The 20856-nt window shown below is 29.8% G+C and overlaps 1 protein-coding gene across 1 annotated transcript; it reads right to left on the reverse strand.

Annotated features, from left to right (window-relative positions):
* Nucleotides 1-2349: 2349 nt before the first annotated feature.
* LOC104112881 (protein IDA-LIKE 2-like) lies at nucleotides 2350-3258 on the reverse strand. The gene has a single exon (XM_033660450.2). It carries the CDS (start codon nucleotides 3010-3012, stop codon nucleotides 2761-2763), a length of 252 nt encoding a protein of 83 aa, XP_033516341.1. The 5' UTR covers nucleotides 3013-3258; the 3' UTR covers nucleotides 2350-2760.
* Between the last annotated feature and the right edge of the window lie 17598 nt (nucleotides 3259-20856).

Below are 20856 nucleotides of genomic sequence, written 5' to 3' on the forward strand. Positions count from 1 at the left end.
GCTTAGAATGTTAAACCCATAAACTTGAAATTTTAGCTCCGCCTGTGAATTTAGTTTGTTGACAAATGTCATATTATAACTTGTAGTGTGTTCGGTTAAACTTCCAAAATCTATTTATTTTAAAATAAAAATGTCAAAAGAACTTCTCGAAGAAATACATTTGGGAAAAAAATTAATTTTTTCAACTTCTAGAAAACAGCTTTCGCTAGTATTCAAAAACACTTTTCTTTCACCCTAAAGACTAGGCCAAATAACTCAAATTTCTAAAATAAGCATTTAAGAAAAATAACTTTTTAAAGCTTGGCCGAATATGCTATTCCATGTGGTGTTAGTTAATAGTCGGATATTTAATTTTCAAAAAGATTATCAGCATATTATACACAAAATCTACTTTTTACCATGTATATACATAACAGCTGTCGGTAATTGTATAATTTATGCCCGCCGAAAGAAGAAATATATAAGAGCAAGTTAAAGGCATAAAGGAGTACAAGAATAGAATAAAGTAGGTGAAAAATTATGATGTGTTTATATAAACACAATAAATATTTGACACGTGTTTTTATATATATTATTATTATTTTACTTAAATTATAATTAATTAATATCATTAGCTTAATTTATGACTTAATCATAATAAATTAGCATGATTTGGTTGTAAATATCGAATGTATAAGTTTTTACCGGACAAACTAACTTGTGAAAATAATTAAAAATTGCATCTTGAAGTCAGAGATGCAACTGTTTGTATCTAAATAGTATTTAAGTTCGTTTTATAAAGTGAAATATTTTTCCTAACTAATATTAAGAAAAAGGAATACGAGAGATAAAAGATAAGCATAATGCAATTTTAGATGGACAATTTCATGTATTCCATTATTCAGAATTTCAGATACACTTTATCAATAATAACCCATGTGTGCTGGTCCAGTATTTGATCATAAGAGTACAAAAGAAATAAACGTCTGTATTAATTATCAAGTAATTTGCATATCAATTAGATTAATTCCCTAAAAAGTTATTTTTTGAATTTCCTTATTTTTATTTTTCCCCTTAATTAAGCCTTTTTCGTCAAACTTCGGATACCATGCTTCATTCCTGTGTAAAAAGCAAGTACATATTTACTAACTGTAACTCTTTTGCAGTTAAAAAAGTATTGGTTCTAATCATATGATATTCTGTAGGGAAAATCATGAACAATAATGGGGACACATTTGTCTTCAAATCATTACAAAAGCTATATACTAATTATATTCGAGAAAATTTGATCGACTTACTTTTAACTGGATCATGGTGATTAAAGCAATTAATGAACAAAATCATAGCAATTATACGCAAATCTAGAATTATTTGGTATATTATGGACAAATACATAAGGGAAAAAAAAGAGTAGTATAAAGTAAGGGAAATAAAATTAAACACATTTAGCCTTTCTCGTACTTGAAAAAACTATATATGACAATTTGAAGGAAAGAGATTTTCCTCTGAAGAATTAAAATAAAAGGTACTTATTATTAAAATAATTGTTACGAACGAAACAAATATAAAAAACAAAAATAGGATGACAGTGACGCCATTATTAATTTGGTATGCATACATTTCCAAGTACGGTATGAGTACCAAATTAAGAGTTTACGTGCGCAGCTGTATCTATGACATGAGATATTCATATCGCCTTCTTTCAGTACTCATAAATACACTTGCTTTCACAAGAATTGCATGTTGACATTATTAGTCACAAAACATATAGTAAAAAACTACTAAACTAATACTAATAAAAATAAATAATAATAACAATAATAAGAATGATGATAAGAATAGGAGTAATAATAATAATAATAATACAGCCGTGGTGGTGATTATGACTGAATTTAAGTTGAGAGAAATTTATAACATTGAAACGGTTTAAATTTTCGTTTATAGGATAATAGTGTAATTTCAAGAAATATCTTTTTTATTTTCCATAAATTAATCCCGACTGCGATCGGATTGTCGAAATAATTTGCAAGTAGCAGTTAACCGAAAAAGAAAGAAAGCACAAACTTGTGAAAAAGTGGCCCAAGTCTAAGTAGAGTTGATCTAAGTAGAGGCGGAACAAGCATTTTTAGCTAATGAGTTCTGAAATTGTAGTATTTTATAATTATTGAGTTCTAAATTAATAGTAATATATATATTTTTAATACATTTCTATATACATATAAAAATTAATTTGAATCGAAGTTATTGGATTCGGTCCAACCAACCATACTAGCTCCGCCCCCGGATCTATACACGCTCGAAAACTAAAGGAGATCGAATGACAAGAAAAATGAAAAAGTTCAAATAATACTAAATAAAAATAACAACAAATTTTCTAGAAAAATAGAGTCTTTCTTCTTGTATTTTCATGATCTCTTCTATGTATACAAAAATACATACACAAGCTTTTCAAAGCATACTAATGAACCGCACCACCTAACCAGCTACTGATCAATTATACTTTGATCCACAAAAACCAAAAAATTGTTCTTGAATTAAGCCAATAATTAACCATATATCAGCCTCTTCATCTTTTTCATATTTTCATAATTTCCCTTTCTCGTCACCTTCACCAAAAGAAGCTAAATCAACCTAACACAATCCTTGTTATATCATCAAAGTCAAGAAAAAAGAAAAAAGAAGTCTTGAAACCCAAAAATGTACAGTATTCCTCCAAAAAGAAGAAGATGCATGTATTTGATTTCTTCTAGTAGAGCCAGATCGAAGATTTAAACTTAGTTTTCAGGGAAATCTCCAAGTACTCTTAAGACCAATATCATTGTGTTTTCTTGATGGACCAGAAGCTGGTATTGGAATTCTCTTTGGCAATAAGTTCCAAAAATGGCCATATTTATGAGAGTTTCTTTGGCTACTTGGGTTAAATACTTGAGAGCTGGTTCTTGAGCCATGACAATGACCAAAAATAGTGATTAATATAATAGCCATCCAAAAGACTAGAATAAGAGGTACTTTTCTTCTGAAGAAACTGATCATATTCTTGAAAACTCTATGGACAATTCAGTAAGAGTTCAGAAATAGCAGAGAAAACATGGAATATTTGGATGACTTTTTTGAGATTGTGTAGCAGGAAGATTTTATCAGATGCTTCTTCTATTGGCAAGTAATGTTAGAAAGAAGAAAGAAGAAGAAGAAGAAGAGGACATGAAGTAGAAAGTTTGAAAAGTTTGATAAGGCTTTTTTGAAAGGGGCCATTTGGTTTGGGTTATAGAGAGTAGTGACTTGAGAGGCAATTGAATAAAGGAAAAAAAAAAGGAAAAAAAATGGAAACAAGGAAGTGACAGAAAGAGAAAAAATAAAGGTGTTCTCTTCTTCTTTTGTCAAATGCCCAAGAAAAGAAATGGAGAAAAATGATAAGGTAAGGGTAGGGGTAATTAAAAGTATTTAGTAATCGATTAATATTTTTATGGTTGGAGGTAACAGATATTTCGTAGAATTAATTAAAGTGTGTGTAAAATTAAAAGTATTTAGTAGTTGATATCTGTGATGGCTGGAGTAAGTATGTATCTCGTAGAAGCAATTAAAAGTGCTTATAAATTGGTGCGGACATTATAATTATAAAAAAAATTACAATTATTTTGGGGTACTTGGGAGAATAGATGGGGTAATAGGGGGTTATGGCATTTTATGCATTAGGTGAGTATTTGGACCCACTACAATTTAAATGGACAACTAAGGCTTTGGCACTGTTCTTTTAGAATCAAGAAAACAGGAAATCATGTCCCCTCTTTTCCACAGTTCCTTTTTGTAGTGTTTGATTTGATGCTTTCCTTCTAAACATATATAATAATTTCTTTGTGTTTTTATCACATACTTTCATCTTTTCTATTTGCAATAATAATTCTAATAATTTTTATAAACTATGTTATCAACTTCAGAGTTTAGACACTAGAGTTTTAACTTTTAATCTTACAACTGTTCAATTCTCAAAGCAAAGGAAAACATAATATAATAGCTTCCCCGAAAAAAAGCAGATTGTGACATTATATTGATATTAATTCGGATTTAGTCGTGCCCTAATGTAAGTATCGGATATTGAGCGAAAAATAATATTTGGACTCGTCTAGTTAAGGAGCATTTTTGTTCGAATAAAACTGAATGAGCTATGGTGAAGTTATTTTGGAGAAAACCCTAAAAGGGTCTTGAGAGAAAGAGAGAAGCAGGAGATGACTTTTTATAATATAGCCCTTGAATCTTTATTTTTCACTCCAGCAGTCTTTTATATTTACTAGGAAAAATAGAAAAATACATCAATGTATTAATGCTTATTACAAAGAGAAATTGGGCCGGGTCAGTTGTTGGGCCAGTTGTGTGCAGACTGGGCTCTAACAATTTTACTACCCAATTTAGGATTTTTAATCAATCACAAATGCAACGCCGAACATTGGGTGAAAAATCCAAAAAAAAAATAATTCAGCTTTATAAATACATAAAAGAAGTAAAGATTTTAAAACTTAAAAGGCAGCTCCGTACACAAAATATTCCGTTTAGAAAAGAAAGGTCAGCCATTAGAGGGTTTATATAGATTGCTTGTGGAAATCTAAGTAGTTACTCTGTGTAGTAAGACTGCAAACTACCTGAAATTAAACTATGGAAAGAAAATGGATAATAATATGTACCTTTATTCCCGATCAGCTAATTTTCCATATTTTAATCAATCATTTAGATTTTGTAAGATTAGATAATGGTCTATAACTATAGTACTCCCTTTGTCTGAAAGTGGTTATCATTTTTCAGTTCTAGGGAATCAAATTAAGGGGGTCTTTGACTACTAGTTCAGAATAAAAATTTTAAAACCAAATTAGCTAGATATAATTCACGTTGTCTTATTTAATGTAGCCTATTTGAAATGATATGGAATTTGAGCAACAATTTGATTTGTATAATGTTCGTTGGTAGTTAGTGGTAGAAAACATTATCAAACTAGCAGTTGAAAAGTTTAGATATTGAATCATTTAGTAAATATGATATTTTAAAATTACATAAATTGTATTTATAAGATACTATTATCAACAAAGGTATTGATATTACAACAACATGCAATAAATGTATTTTACTAACATTAATTAACACTTTGTCCCAGCTACAATTGTAATGATCACTAGATGGTCCTCGCATGGTGCCTTTGTGGCCAAACCTAGTAAATATGATCTCCTTAAATAGAAGCGGAATTCGAATTTTGAGTTATGAATTTTGCATTTGAAAAAGACAACTTACTGAGATATTAAGTGAATTTTTAAATGCAAATATAATATTTGAATCAAAGCTTTTGAGTTTTGTCGAATATGTAAGAAAAATTATAGCTCTCCGCCTCTGCCCCTACTCTAAGAGTTAGTGTAGGGATGGCAAACGAGCGGACCAGGTGAAGCCTGCCCTGCCCACTTAAATATTTTCTCTCTTTCTTACCGCCTATGCCGGCCTTAACTTTCGCTTGTTTTATTTTATTTTATATTTCCAATGTTATTTAGTTAAATTTGACGAGTTTGAAACAGTAAAATTTATTAATTTTCATTTAATCTCCCCTGCTCGTCCTGCCTTTGAATTTTCTTTTAAAAAAAACTCATTAAACTATTTTATATTTCCAATATTCACTAAAACTCATTTATAGACTATTAAATAAATTAAACGCTAGAAATGAATACATACTAATATATTCTAAAAAATCTTGGTGACTAAGAAGAAAAAGAAATGGTTCATGGTTGTTACACATCGTTTCATAATGTATCGTATCGTATTATATTGTATTATACGGTATCGTTTGATGGATACAATATTTGGATAGATTGTATCGTTTGTTGTTGTTTCATGATATCACGCACCAGCAATATTATAAAGAAAAAAATATGATACAAGTTAAATTTATTATATAAAAAGGTATGGCAAATAATAAAATAAAATAATTTAATAATAATGAAGGGTGAGATGAGAGAAAAAGACAAGATAACAATGCAACCACAATTTATTCTTTATTTCATTTGCGCTGCCTTTTTGTAGAGAAAAAGGTAGGGCAATAATTTTATTTTATCATTTGCCCTACCTTTTTATATAATAAATTTATCATATATTATAATTTTTCTTTATAATATTGCAATTTTATTTTTTATATTGCTAGTGTATGATATGATAAAATAACAACAAACGATACAATCAATCCAAACATTATATTATTCATCAAACGATATCGTACAATACAATATAATAACATACGATATATTATAAAATCACGTCCAAAGAAGAACATATGAATATGTATGTTTAATATATATGTCTAATCACTAAATAGCAGACTTTGATGGTGCGCAGTAGTAGATAGGAGTAGATTTTTATTTAAATTGAGAAGAAGAAAACAGTGGGCAGAGCTAGAATAGGGTTATGGGAGAAAAGTCAGAGAGTTAAGGCAACCAAAAGATGAACGTACTGATTTTGATGCAATTGAAGAAAAGGACAGAGATTTTGTTTACTTGCTGTTTTCTGCAGAGATTCACACTGTAGACTGCGGGAATATTTTCCCTTTTCTTTTCTCGTTTGAGGTGGGGTTGACCATATAAGTGTCTCAAAATTATAAATATTTTTATTTATTTAACTATTCGATATTTCAAATTTACTGACCGATTAATCTTGATAAATAGGCTTATTAATAGCTTGTTGGCCCAGCTATTTTGGTCAAAAGAAAGAAAAAAATATTTTGAGTAAAAGCAGAAGCAATATTTTTAGAAGCGGATAATTTCTTCTTAAAAGCACGTTTTCAAAAAGTATTTTTGAGAAAAAATATACTTAAAAAATACTTTTTTAAAACGCTTGGCCAAATAATAATTACTGCTCAAAAGTACTTTTTAAATTAATTAATCAAATATAAATCCTTCTCAGTAAAAATACATTTTGAAAAGCACTTATGAAAAAAATACTTTTTAGCTAGCGTTTGATCATAAATTCTCAAATTTATTCTGAAAAATTTGATTTGGATGAAGTTTGGTTTGAAGATGAAAATGTGTTTGGACATTTGTTTTGGGTGAAGTTTGGTTTGGAAAAACATGAAACATGACTTATACCCACAAGTTCTAAAAACTATTAGAAATACTCAACAATACTATTATCAATAACATTCATTATATTATCGCAAACCATAGTCCTGAATATAAATAAATTTGATACAAAATTATCATTTTTATAATGAACTACATGATACACTATCAGATGACCGAGAAGACGAAGCAACATCATTACAAAATAATAAATGATGAGCTCTTTTATAAAATACAAAAGTTTGGGACAATTTTTAAAATATATAATGGAGATATTTTGGCTCAAAACCAGCTATTGAGCTGGTTTTGGGATTTGAGATTTGGGATTTGGCCAAAATGTAGGCAAAATTTATGGCCAAACATGTGTTTGCCAAATAAAACTCAAGTTTATTTTGACAAAATCCATAGCCAAACGAGTCCTTAATAGATGTTAATTTTAGAAGTTTGGCCAAATAAGTGTGGACTAAGAGGAGGATTTTTTAACCATTCCATCTCACCTTTTGTTCGTAAACTACAAAGTAACACATGATCACAGTCAAATAAATTCCAATTCGAGGCTAAAGTTGAAAAAAATAGTTAAATTGTTATATTAATAATATTGTTAAATTTTATATAGCCTATAAATTCATAGGATCAAGCAAATAAATTCTTGTAATTAACCTATGATTTAATCCCACTTCACAGATTGAAAAATTTCTCCCTGTGCAAGCGACTTGTAATCACAACTCAACTTATTTACCAAAAAGTTAAAAAAAAAAAAAATGAATGTTCACAAGATTTTATGCGAACAGTATCAATTTTTCTTCATCTTTTATTTTCTCGAACTTGAATTGTTGAAAATTTTACAAATATAGAAGTTCGAATAAAGGTTAATAATTGCAATACCTAATTATAGCTCAGTGTACTATTTTTATTGAATCAAAGGTCATATTTTGGGGGATATGCTGGACTAAAACAAGGTCAAGTGAATGATCTTTCAAATTGAGGGGGGTGGGGGTCTATCATTTATAGGCGCCACAAAAAATATTAAATAGGAGTTAATTTACTTAACTTTTATAGAAGATGGGACTTGGTACAAGAATACTGTCCCTTTGATTGACTTAAACATTTTTTCTGATGGATCAATCAAAGTTTTCAAACTATGTCCCCTGATTTGAAATCTTCTTTCGATTACCCTGGGCCCAATTAAAAAATGAAAAGAGATTTTACTATTATTAAATATTTGGGTAAATTATAAGGTTACCTACATCTAACTATGATTCAAAATAAGTTATTTATTTGTGTGGCATAAATTATCTCATTAAAGGGAAAAAAAAGTGAAATATTAAAAAATATATATATATATAAAAATGTATATTCTTTTTGAGAAAGTAAAACACATTATATTAATTAGGATAGAGGGAATAGTAATCCTATAATTTCTTGCCTAGTTTGTTGTTGAATTACACAAATGTCTCCTTTAACCTATCACGACAACTAAAACCAATGACGGCAAAATAATAATAATAATAATAAAAAAATTTGTTCTAATTTTTCCCTCTTAGTGTCATTGTATTTACCTAAGAGATATAGTAAAAATAAGAAAGAGTGGGATGTGGTTCTCTTTTTCTATGTTCATTTACTTTTTCTAATTGAAACAGATGGGAAAAGTTTCTCTTACAAGTAAATATAATAATCAGCGCATTTTGGTAAAAAAATGTTTAAAAATGACCTTAGAGATTTTTTATTTTTTCTTAAAGATTTAGGGTTTTTATAAAATTTGTCAAAGTAGATGGAAGACTCGTTAAATTTCACTGAATCAGAGGGATGGTATAACTAATTCACCTTTTAAATTCTCTTTAATTGGTCATTGTCCTTGGTTGACTTAGAAGCACAAAACAAAACACATTTTCCCTTACATATAGTCATTTACTTTTTCATTTAAACTAATAGGACAAGTTTCTCTAAAAAATAAATGATAAATATAATAATGAGGACATTGTGGTGAAAATATGTAAAGAGATTGACCGTAGATTTTTGTTTTTTGTTTTTTTGGTCCTTTTTAGGATTTGAGGTTTTTAATATAATTTTTTTGGGCTAAAGTAGATGTAAGTAGTTCAGGTTTGGATGTTCATTAATTGGTTTTTGTCCTTGCTTGACTTAGAAGCTTAAAACAAAATATTAGCTGTTAGTAATATGAAATAATAAAGCCATATGAATTCATTAAATGAGACGAGATATTCACATTCCTTACTATAATTTTATGGTTATTTGGTTCGAGATAAATTATAATGCAAGAATCGTTTATGCGCTAAATAGCCGAATACTAATATTTTAAGATCATTTTATAAGGATTGTTATATATAATTACTTATTTTAAGATCATTTTTGCCTTTCGCATATTAATGTTTCACATTTTATTCCGCATAAAAATAATTTATGCATAACTTAGGGGGTATTAGCAATATAAGTTTAATACTATCAACTAAACGTCGTATTATAGTATGAGGACATTATATTATGTTGAATTTTTCTTGTTATTACGATTTACCCCAAAAGAAAAAGTGTGCACTGACCGACGGCTATGATATGGGCCCATACTATCGACTGTGACTAGACGGTAAACACCGTCAGCCCACTAACTAATTGGAAAAGGCCCGTTAATGGGAATTCTATGGACTTTCGCAACTCTTGGGCTTTACCCATTTCAAACTCATGAAAGCCTTTTAACTAAAAAGTTAGGATACAATACACAAAGGGAACACAAATAGCCAGTTTCAAATTTCAGGACATAATCGTGGCGTTTCAATCGTGAAACTTGAAACTTCATAAAAATGATTATTTTTCAATTACATAGCTGATAAATGACTAACTCGCGCTATTACGACAAATATCGAAAGAGAAACACCCTGATTTGTGCTATGAGAATGACTCAAGAATGTTGATGAGCCGATTAATCTTTTTATGACTGTTAAACTGAAAAAAATTAAAACTTTTATGATCAATTACATAAATAAATTTAAGATTTTAAAAAAAAGAAAAACTCGTCTAAAAGAAATGATGTATCAGAATAATTTTATATGCAAAAACTAAAATAACATTAGTCATAACCATAAGAGGGGGTTAGAAATTGTATATCACAAATACAAACAAATTAAAGAGTTAAACTAGATAAAAAGTCTAAACATAATAAGAAGAGAGAAAAAAGAAAAATCAATTATGGATATGAGAAAGCGGTAAAGATTTAACATTAAAAAGACTGATTTTGGGTCCTCGTTAAACAAATTAATAAAACCATGTCATTCAAGAAAAAATGATTCATATCTAGTGTAGACGAACCAAACAAAAGTGATCACTTGTGTTTGGATTTTGGGAAATTAATGTTATTTTCTCCAGGTGGCCATTTTGTGGACTTTTTATTTATAAGTTGGTCATTTTTTCAATATTTGACCCATTGAATATTAATTTTGAATTTTGAACTACAGATCTAGTGATAAGTTCCGAACTTCTAACAACTGGTATAATTTTAAAAGAATTGTGAACTTCTAAATTCAAAGCTACCAAACTAGCTATTTGCACAAATCAGCCGAAATTATATAAAACCTACATAAGGAAACAAATAAGAGAACTCTTAGTCAACTCCTTGGTCAAACACGTGATTCTTGTCAAATTTATACGTAGTAGGAGTAGTATCTATTACTCCTATTTATTTATTGTTTTGTCAAATTTATACGTTATAGGAGTAGTATGATTTTTTTATTTTCGTTCTAGGTTCTCTCTCTCTCTCTTTGACAATCTCGTCTACATGTCCTTGCACGAAATTCAAATATGGTCATTTAGTTTAATCGAAAATTAAGAAAATTTTCAAGAACATTTAACTGATAAAGAAGATATACTGCAAACATGAAAATTAAAACAAGTTGGTCAAATCCTTTGAGATTTTTTCCTTATGAATCATTTAATAAGAATGGTGAGAAGAGTAGCATGGTACACGAAGTAGAAGACATTCACGCAGGGTTCGACGAAGAATCGTGCTCCAAGGGAGTCCGATGTACATGACTACTCTATGCAAGTATCGGTTAGTTGATTTCACGGTTCGAACCTGTTATAAGATTATTATAAGAATACGAGAAGGTTTGAATTCAAAATTGTATCTGGGCTAAGATTAGGTTAGATTTTTCAAAAGGTTTAGGTCAGCGTAACTTCTATAATTCTCTAGGGTGTCTGATGCCACACATAGTCCAGTCCTAATTTTATATATCCACCTACAATATTTAAAACTGCTTCACTTGCTACCAGTTAGTCAAATTACTAGACCTTATGCTACTTTATTTATTGTTCAATTATTTGGCGAACTTTAAAAAAAAAAATGAATCTGTCGATTAAACACGAGTTTCATGTTTTCTTTAGTTTTTAAAAAGATTTTAAGTTGTGTATATATTTTTTGCTTTTCCAGTGTACTCTAATATGTGATAGTTGGATATTTAATTTTTATTAGATTACCAATTAATACATATGATAGAAATTTGTATATAATCTATATCTATATATAAAAGTGGGAAAAAAATGATGACTTGACACCTCTCCTTGGACAAGAAACTCATTTATCTTTTTTCTCCTTTTTTTTTTTGGTTTTTTCCCCCTTATGTTTCCCTTTATCTTATTTTAAAAAATTCAAAAGTTTCTAAATATTTCAGTTACTCTTATCTCCTTGCCCTATAATTAATGTGATTAATTTGTATTAACTGTATTAGTAAAAGCAAAAGGCATCTTCCCCTCCCACGTCTAAGATAACTCACGTTTTTTCCTTTCTTTTGTTATTAAAGCAAAAACCCTCTCCTTTCTTATATCAATCTTTATTCATTGCATGGTGATAAGTTTCTTTAGTTTTCTCTCCTAATTCCTTTTTTCAGTTTGTCCTTTATAATTCTTTTTTTTCCAGTTTATTCTTTTAGAATTGAGTCGATTTTTTCTTACCAACTTAACTCGGTTATGATTTCAGAAACTCTGATTTGTTTGAATATTGAATTGATGATTTTTTTTTCATTTTTTGGTGTTTGTTTGTTTGTTTTTAACTGTCTTACATGTCTTGTCGATATGTAAATTTCGGATATGTAAGGTTTTTTTGTTATACAAATTGCATTGCAATTTGCAAGTACATTTGTGGTGTCCATTTCTAATGAAGTGATCCAAGATGTGACTAATTATTATTTTTTTCCTCATGATATTTGTTTACCCGAAAATTTGGATAGAGTTAAATTTGTGTATGGTTCTAAGGATATGTGATATAATTTGATACAAATCGTATAGAGAAATAGAAATACGTGTATTCTTGACTATGAGAATGAGGATAGTGAGCAAGAAGACGAATAAGATAAAGTGAAATAAACACAAGGGGATATATTTCAATATGAGAAGAAATCTTTTGTTACCATCCCTCTCTATGCTTACAATCCATCACATCCTTATAGTAGAGGGATACTACTTTATATACAATAAAAAATACGTAGTGGAGAGCCCATGATGTATTGTCTTTTCCCTACTTCCCGCGAGGATTCTCTCCCTTAGTGCAGCTGTAACGGCCTTGTCTGTGAGCTTCGATACTGAATCGAACTCGATATCGGGTCGAGCCATCGGCCTTGACTCGAGCTCGATCCTTACTCGGAGTCTTGATATCCGGGGTGAGTGTTGGTCGGTCTGTGCATCTCCGACAACCTTTTGCCTCGTGGTTCGATTTGGTCATGAATGATACCGAACCGATCCTTGATCGGACTTAGAGCTCGAATCCTGAAGCCCTTTCTTCGGACCTCGACTTGACTTTACGTAGATACCTTTCGATCGAAGTATTGTTATCTCGACCAGTCCGTACGACTAACTTAATAGGTTTCGACCGCATACAATATTCTTTAAGCTATTTATATATGGGACAATAATATTATAATATCTGTTGTATAATATATTTGAAAACGTTGTTTGTTCATAGAATATGATCTATTTTTGAAGAAAAAAAATTGGGTCTTTTTTAAGTTTTCAGAAAATGGTTTAGGGCAGTTTTTGGGTGAAATATTTTTTTTCACTCACAAAACTTCAAGTTTTATTCAAATAAAATGCAGTTCAAACACAATTTCAAATTCCAAAAATTATTTTTCAATACAATTTTTAAAAAAAAAAAATTCAAATTTCAAGTAAACCTTTGTCCAAACGCTAGCTTTAACTCAACACAGAGGCTAACATGGACCATACTCAAATATGTAATATACTTAAGTAAGTAAAGTGGGTGGAAGACTACTCTTATGACTCCATAATAACTACCACAATTTCATTGCTTATTAAGCAATGAAAGACTGGAAAATAGTTGTGATTTTGACTTTGGAAATAAATGAATTGTAACAACAATTAATGCCGTTTGGTACAGAACCACTATATTTGACCCTTTTTTGGCTGAGACAACAGCTCATTCCAAGCATACAAGCATTTATTATTATTGGTAATGTTTTCATGTGTTAGGTAAGTCAAATCTAGTTAGGTCCTTGTCTTTGAATATTTCAGTTACATTACAAGCACAACTGAACCAGAATTGTCTCCCTTTTTTGTCGTTCAAGACTTTCATTTTTTATTTTTTGGGTTTTTCATCTAATGTTTTATGGGGTCTCGGACTAAATCTGTATTTGCATCGAAAAATATCATGGGCTAGATACTTTTCAGACTGGTAATCGAAATTTTTTGTAAAGTCATTAAAAAATAGTCACTAGTATATATGGATATAAAATTTAGACAAAAATACTCTAGCTGAAACACGAAAAAATCTAGCATAATACGTTGGATTATGGAGTTCATGCGTATAAACTTTCAGCATATTATGTTGGAACTCTAGCACATTATACTGGAATCTTATATGTAAAAAAATTGAACTCTAGCATTTTATGCTTGAATTTTTCCGGATTTTAATGGATTTTTGTTCAAATTTTATCTTTACATGAAAAATTGGCTAAATTTTGATTATTTTTGAATTTGTGGCTTTTTTTCTATTACCAGTTGTAAATCAGGCTATTTCTGTTTTTTTTTTCCCCAAAAATTTCACGTCGAACGGTAAAATACTTCCTAATAAATTAAGAATTCAAACCCGAAACATCCGATTAAAAATAAAAAAGTACTTATCACTCATGATTTTCAAGGCTTTGGTTCAAGGCTCTCATAATTTTAAATATGGTGACCTTAATATTTAGTAATTGCAAATTCCCCTAGTTTCCATTCTCTTTTGTCATGCAAGTCTCTCATAGTTTTTAATATTGCAAATTTTCAGCGTGTTTTTGGTAATGATGGATTCAATATTTAATTTTTGATGTTTAATTGGTAGAATATATTTTAAAGAAAACACATTTTAGTAAAAGCGAGGATTATAATCTCCTTTATCCTTTGGCTGGAAGTCATTTTTCTTTATTGTTATTTCAACTCTTAACTTCATATTACTAATCACTAATATTTATACATAATCTTCAATCTTTAACACTCAACTAATTTTCAAAACTTGCCAATACTGATCAATATTTAATAAATAATTTTCTTAAAAAGAAATGTATAATTTTCACTCTTCAACCAAACGCCAATTTTATTTACTTAGTTACTAAACAAATGACAAATATTTTCAAATAATGTGAAACACTTATTTTTTTCCCCTCCCGATTGACAACTAGCTAGAATATCAAGCATCCGATGTCTAGTAGTGAATGAAGTAGTTTTTTATTTTGAAGTTTTAATAGACATAGTTATTCGATATATATTTTGATATTCGTAAACTTAATTGAGATACGTGCTTACTGACTCGAACAATCATAATAATTATAAAAGAACTAGCTAGAATATCAATTCATCGTATGAGAAACTTCAATCTTCAAATCTCTGAAAGTGACTGAATATTTAGGCAAATTGCATTGAGCACTTCTAGAAAACACTTTACGACAAATACTCATTTTAAGCAAATTACCTTGAGAAAAAAAAGGGTTCAGAATACCAATATTCCACTACTTGTATAAACGTAGAGACAATTATCGGAAAAAATTATTTAAAAACTAGTAGATATAGGACTATAATTATAGTAGCAATTGGATTATTCCAATTGTTATAATTAGAAATGAGTGTAGACAACATTGAAATGGACATCACTAACCAAAACCATCATTATCCACCGCACGAAAACCATCATTATCTACTATGCTTCAAGCAAACAAATTTGCAATAATCCAAAAGTTTGTAATTTGTATCTTACGAAGTACTAACACTAATATAAACTTCACAATCAATAAAGAGACGGATAGAAATAACCTGTATTTGATTATGACAGGTAAAAATTAAAAGACAAAATGAAGTTTTCATCATTGCTCTTTATAATGATTCAAATTATTTTTAAAATTTTATAACTTTAATAACATAATTCTGATGTAAGTTGAACGAAATTGTACACGTAACTATTTATTACAAACGTATAAAGGTATCTTCACTTTAGGGGTCAAAAGCCATAAATAAAATGTCCTTTTGAATTTTTCAATAGTCAAATTTAATAATCTTTTACGGAAAGTATATAGAACAACAGCAACAATCCAGTATAATCCCACTAGTGGAATCTGGGGAGGATAATGTGTACGCAGAGGGTGCTTATCATTAGAGCAACTCACCTTGTCAGAAAATATATAGAAATAGTATTAAATTGTAAACTGTATATACTTGAACTTCTGTAATTTGGTCCGACTTTTAAATGTCATTATGCTGAGAGCATAATTTAACCATGCACCTTTTAGTTTAACTCAATATGATGTAGTTATTTAACCCTCAATATATAACCAAATACGCAAATCAATTTGTGGGGACAGAGTAACATTTTTATTAATGTTAATTTTATGTATTAATACTGTAAATAATTTTTTTACATTTTTAGGTTATTTTAAAAAATAATAATGTGTAACCGTATGTAATAATTAAGATAAGTAATGAGATAGTTTGACTCGCCACGGAGTTAAAGAAAAAAAAAGATTTTTGAAGCTTGTTCTTTTAAAAGTTTAAGGGAAAAAACTTTGTGGGCCATGATATTTATGTGGTTATTTGCTCTAACAAATTAGGTAGTAGAGCATGGGGGTTCTTTTTCAATATTACAAAATTAGTTATAAAAAAAATGAGGAAATATATTCTCTTTTTTTAATAAAGGCAAAATACATAAGTTACCTCCGAAACTATGAACTAAATCTCTGTTATACACTTTTTGAAGGCGACAATTATTTTACACACTCAATCTTTTCGGAGTGTGTTTAATACATACTATTTTGCCCACGTGGCTAGTGCTTATTTTTTTTCACAAGTGAAGCGCGTGAACAGGAGATTTTTTGTGTATATGTCAATTTGTTTTTAGTTTTTAAAAATAAATAAATTGGGTCATCTTGTTCCTTGTTTAAAAAATTCACAAATCTGCCCTGGTTAGTCCTAAACACTTGGACCCACTTCAGCTACTTCAATCATGTTAATGGGTTAAACCATCCTCTGTTGACGCCTAAGTTTGAAAATATATCGGATTTTAATTGAGCTTTCTGAGATACTTTTTCTGCGGATTTTATTTGGGAATCCAAATTACCAGTATATTTTTCCCTAACCCAAATGGAAAAACCTTAATTTGTTGAAGAAAGTTTCTCAGAAAAATATTCTTTAGTCGTTTTCAACTTCTGGGTTCTCCTGATGATTCGATCTTCTTGTAATTCTTAATGATTTTGTATACTTTTTGCCGGTGAAAAAGATTATTGGGTTATGAAAATGGTTTTGACGGTGGGTTAACCGTTGAAAATGGTGATTGTGGAGGTGGAAGCCATGGTGGTGTTATGGCAGAGTTAATGAAGCTTGGTGGTTATAGAAGAAAATGAAAGCATGAATGTGTCACAATAAAGTTATTGATATAGTGAAGAAGATGAAAATTAATTTAATGGTGGGGTGCCCGTTAATGTTTGGTGGCAGCCATTGTTTTGGTCGTTTGCAAAAGATAAAGAGACGAAGGGAGATGCTAAAGGTATAATTATAAATTTAGATGTTTTATTATTATTTTATTTTTTAAAACTATAACATGTGTATGGTCTTATTGGTGCGTGACATTACATATTAAAACCGGTTAAGAAAAAAAGTAATGTGTATTAGTTACATTTTAAAAATGTTGGTGTGTAATCTAATTTTCGTTCTCACGTGATATGAATTTGATCGTATAGTTCAGTATTTTGCCTTTAATAAATAAAGGTGAAAAATATTATAAAAAGGGCAAACAAAGTGGAGGGAAAAGGGGGAAAAGGTTTGACCAAAGTGACAATACAAAGATACGTCTAATTCTAAAGAGCCAATTATGTTATACCAAAAGCAAATCACCAGCCGTGCGTTTTGTGTCATGAACCGACCAAGCGAACAATTAGTTGGGCCCAAAGAATGGGGCCCAGTAGAAACTAACTAAAAATAAGTTGTCCACTGGTACGTGGGGCCCAATAACCCACGTTCCTTTTCCTCATCATACGCAACAATTTCGAAGAGCACCTAATCTAATCCCACCCAACGTGTATCGTCACCTAAATATCATGAGAAAATTATACGGTATAATCACTCACAAAAATAATAACCAGTAAAAATATATTAAACATTTCTAGTGAGAGATATAAAAGAAAAATAATAATATACATACATCACTAATGATGTTAATCGTAAATTTAAATAATGAAAGATTTTATATTCGCGGTAAGAGTTTAAGGTGATTGATTCTCGTTCTCTGATATTTTGCTCAAACGGTTACATCAATACTAAAGTAAAAGGTTATTTTTACTTTTTATAAAATATATTCAATTTTTTATTTTGAAATACTAAATATAATTAGGCCCTAAAGATTATGGTGAGATGGGTATGATCCAAAACGTACCTTAATTAGATGTATCGGGTTTGAGCCCTGTGGATGAAAAAAATCATGTTGAAATGTGCTCTCTATTTTACTAGGTCTTACGCGGTACGAATCCAGATTAGTCGGGGTATCAATACAAATACCAAACACGAGTACAAAATAAAAAGAAAAATTTGGGGCTCCCAAAATTTGGGGGCCTAAAACCCTTGTTTTAGTTACTTGACCTTGGGCCACCCCCGGATTATACATATCCTACATAAAAATTATACATATCTTATACACCCGACAACTATTTTTAAGTTAAACCAGTTGGATGTATATCTTTTGTATATTTGATTAATAGTTGTAATTATTTTTGGTCGATCGATCAAATATGTAACTTACTCAAATATGTGATCCAACCCTTCTTCGGATATCATACATAGCAGGAGTTTAATGCATCGCACTTTATAGTTTCTCTATTCTACCAATTTTAGGCCCCACATAAGTTTGACCACGACCCCATCTTTCTTAATAATACTACTCCTTGTAACTTCGGGAATTTGGTCCCCTCCCACGCTCTGCTCGCGCCATCCTACTTCAATGATAATTCTTTAGATTGTTTTGTAGAATATATTCCACTAGGATCATGGGATTTTTAATTATATGGTAGAAGAGTTGGAATCCCCTAAACTTGTCAACTTTTATTTATTTATTTATTTAAAATTTTACCTGATTTTTCATACCCCTGAACTTGGTAATTTCATAGTCTTTACCCCTGGATGCTGACAATACATTAGAATGTGACGCATGCACTGCCACATTAATTTTTTCATCCATGTGGCATTTTTTAACGATAAAATAATCTTTTTTCTTTTTAAGTCCATCAACTATTTAAATTATTTTTTTCGAGTTTAAAAATAACTTGAAACAAAGTTATTTTTACTATACTTTTTAGTTGACTAAAGATAATAATATTTTAATCAAATTATTTTTACATATTTTGTCAGAAAAAAAAGGAATATACAGTTAAAATATATTATCATTGCATCTAAAAAAGGTACGATGTTGGAACTCCATATATTGTCTAAGTAAATATTTTAGTTAAAAATAATAAAATTTCGACTAAATATTTGCGAATTTGACTTGAATAAGAAAAATGCATTGATTAAATAAATAGTTGCATGAGAATAAAAATAAAAATACAAGTATTTTTTTTGTTTTTGTAAAAAATACACCATTTGAACTTCATTACTTTGGCTAAATTTTCTTTTTATTTGGCTAAAAATAAATGGAGTTTCAACAAACTTTTATAGATTTGGACCGAAAAAAAGATAAAAAATATATAGTTGAAACAAATACTCGTTGTATCTAAAAACAATACAATCCGAATGATATGCAATATATATTAAGAAGAAACAATGAAAAATGCAATTGGAATAAATAAATTTTTACATTTGATTATGTGGCAATTAATATTTGAAAAAAAAAACCTCTTGGAAGCTGATTTTTCGATTTTTATTCCCTCTCACACGCCTAAAAGAGAGTGTATTCATGCCCTTTACCATATCAACATCTGGGGGGTCAAGACTATCGAATTTTCAAGTTCAAGGGGTATTAAAGATCACGTGAAATTTAATAGGAAACTAAATAAAAGTTGCCAAGTTAAAGGGGTCCAAACATTTCTGCATATATATATTGATAATCAATCATAACATATTTGAAAATAAGACATAGTAATTGTCAGTGTTATTCCATAGCTAGTTATCTATATTATTTACAGATTATTAATTTTGCTTAGGTGACATAATAAGTCAAATTTTTTTAGACTATCAGTTCACAAAAGTTAAAAACTTTCAGAATCCACTATTATTTAGTGGCTATTAACTTCTCATAGCTATCATATACATAATTATTTCTTATATCTACTATTCAGTTATTACGGTAGTTATTCGCTGTATTCGTGCTACCGTATTCATGAATATAGTAGCAAAAAATGCCTAAAAATCAAGGTAGTCCAGTTGTACGCACATGTATTCACATGTATTCGCGCTGCTGTATTCATGAGTACAGCGGGTAAAAAGCGCCTAAAATCAGGGCAGTCCAGCTGTACATGCATGTATTCACATGTATTCGCGCTGTTGTATTCATGAGTACAACAGTAAAAAGCGCCTAAAATTAGGGTCGTCCAGCTGTACGCGTATGTATTCACATGTATTCATGAATACATCAGCAAAAAGCCCCTAAAATCAGGGCAGCTAGTTGTACGCGCATGTATTCGCACTGTTGTATTCATGAATAAAGTAGTAAAAAACACCTAAAAGTAGGGCAGTCCAGCTGTACGCGCATGTATTCATGAATACAGTAACGACAATCACCTTAAAAATAGGTATGTCCAGTTGTCTAAGAGATAGGAAAAACATAAATAACGTATTTCATGCATCAATGGTAATATATACCATAAATACTTATTTTGTTATAAAATATAAAAGGTAAAAGACAACCCGATGCACTAAACTCCCGCTATGCGCGGGGTCCGGAGAAGGGCCGGACCACAAGGGTCTATCTTACACAGCCTTATCCTATATTTCTGTAAGTGGATATTTTCACAGCTCGAACTCGTGACCTCCTGATCACATGACATCAACTTTACCAGTTACGCCAAGGCTCCATTTTAAAATATAAAAGGTAGCTATAGAAAATAATTTTGGTTTATAGTAAATAGAGTGTATACCTTTGCTATTGGAGGTAAAATTTCTTTCTTTTATTTACTCTTTAAACCGATTGAATTCTCTAATTTAGCAATTGCTGGTTGGACCCATTATTTACAGCATTAACTTGTTTGCCCAAGATTCTTCAAGGCCAAATCCCCCCAAAAAATATTTTTATTTAAAATTGAAGTGTGTGACCAAACTTTTAAAAGAATATTTT

Source organism: Nicotiana tomentosiformis, chromosome 5 (genome assembly GCF_000390325.3).
Source record: "Nicotiana tomentosiformis chromosome 5, ASM39032v3, whole genome shotgun sequence".
Lineage (NCBI taxonomy): Eukaryota > Viridiplantae > Streptophyta > Magnoliopsida > Solanales > Solanaceae > Nicotiana > Nicotiana tomentosiformis.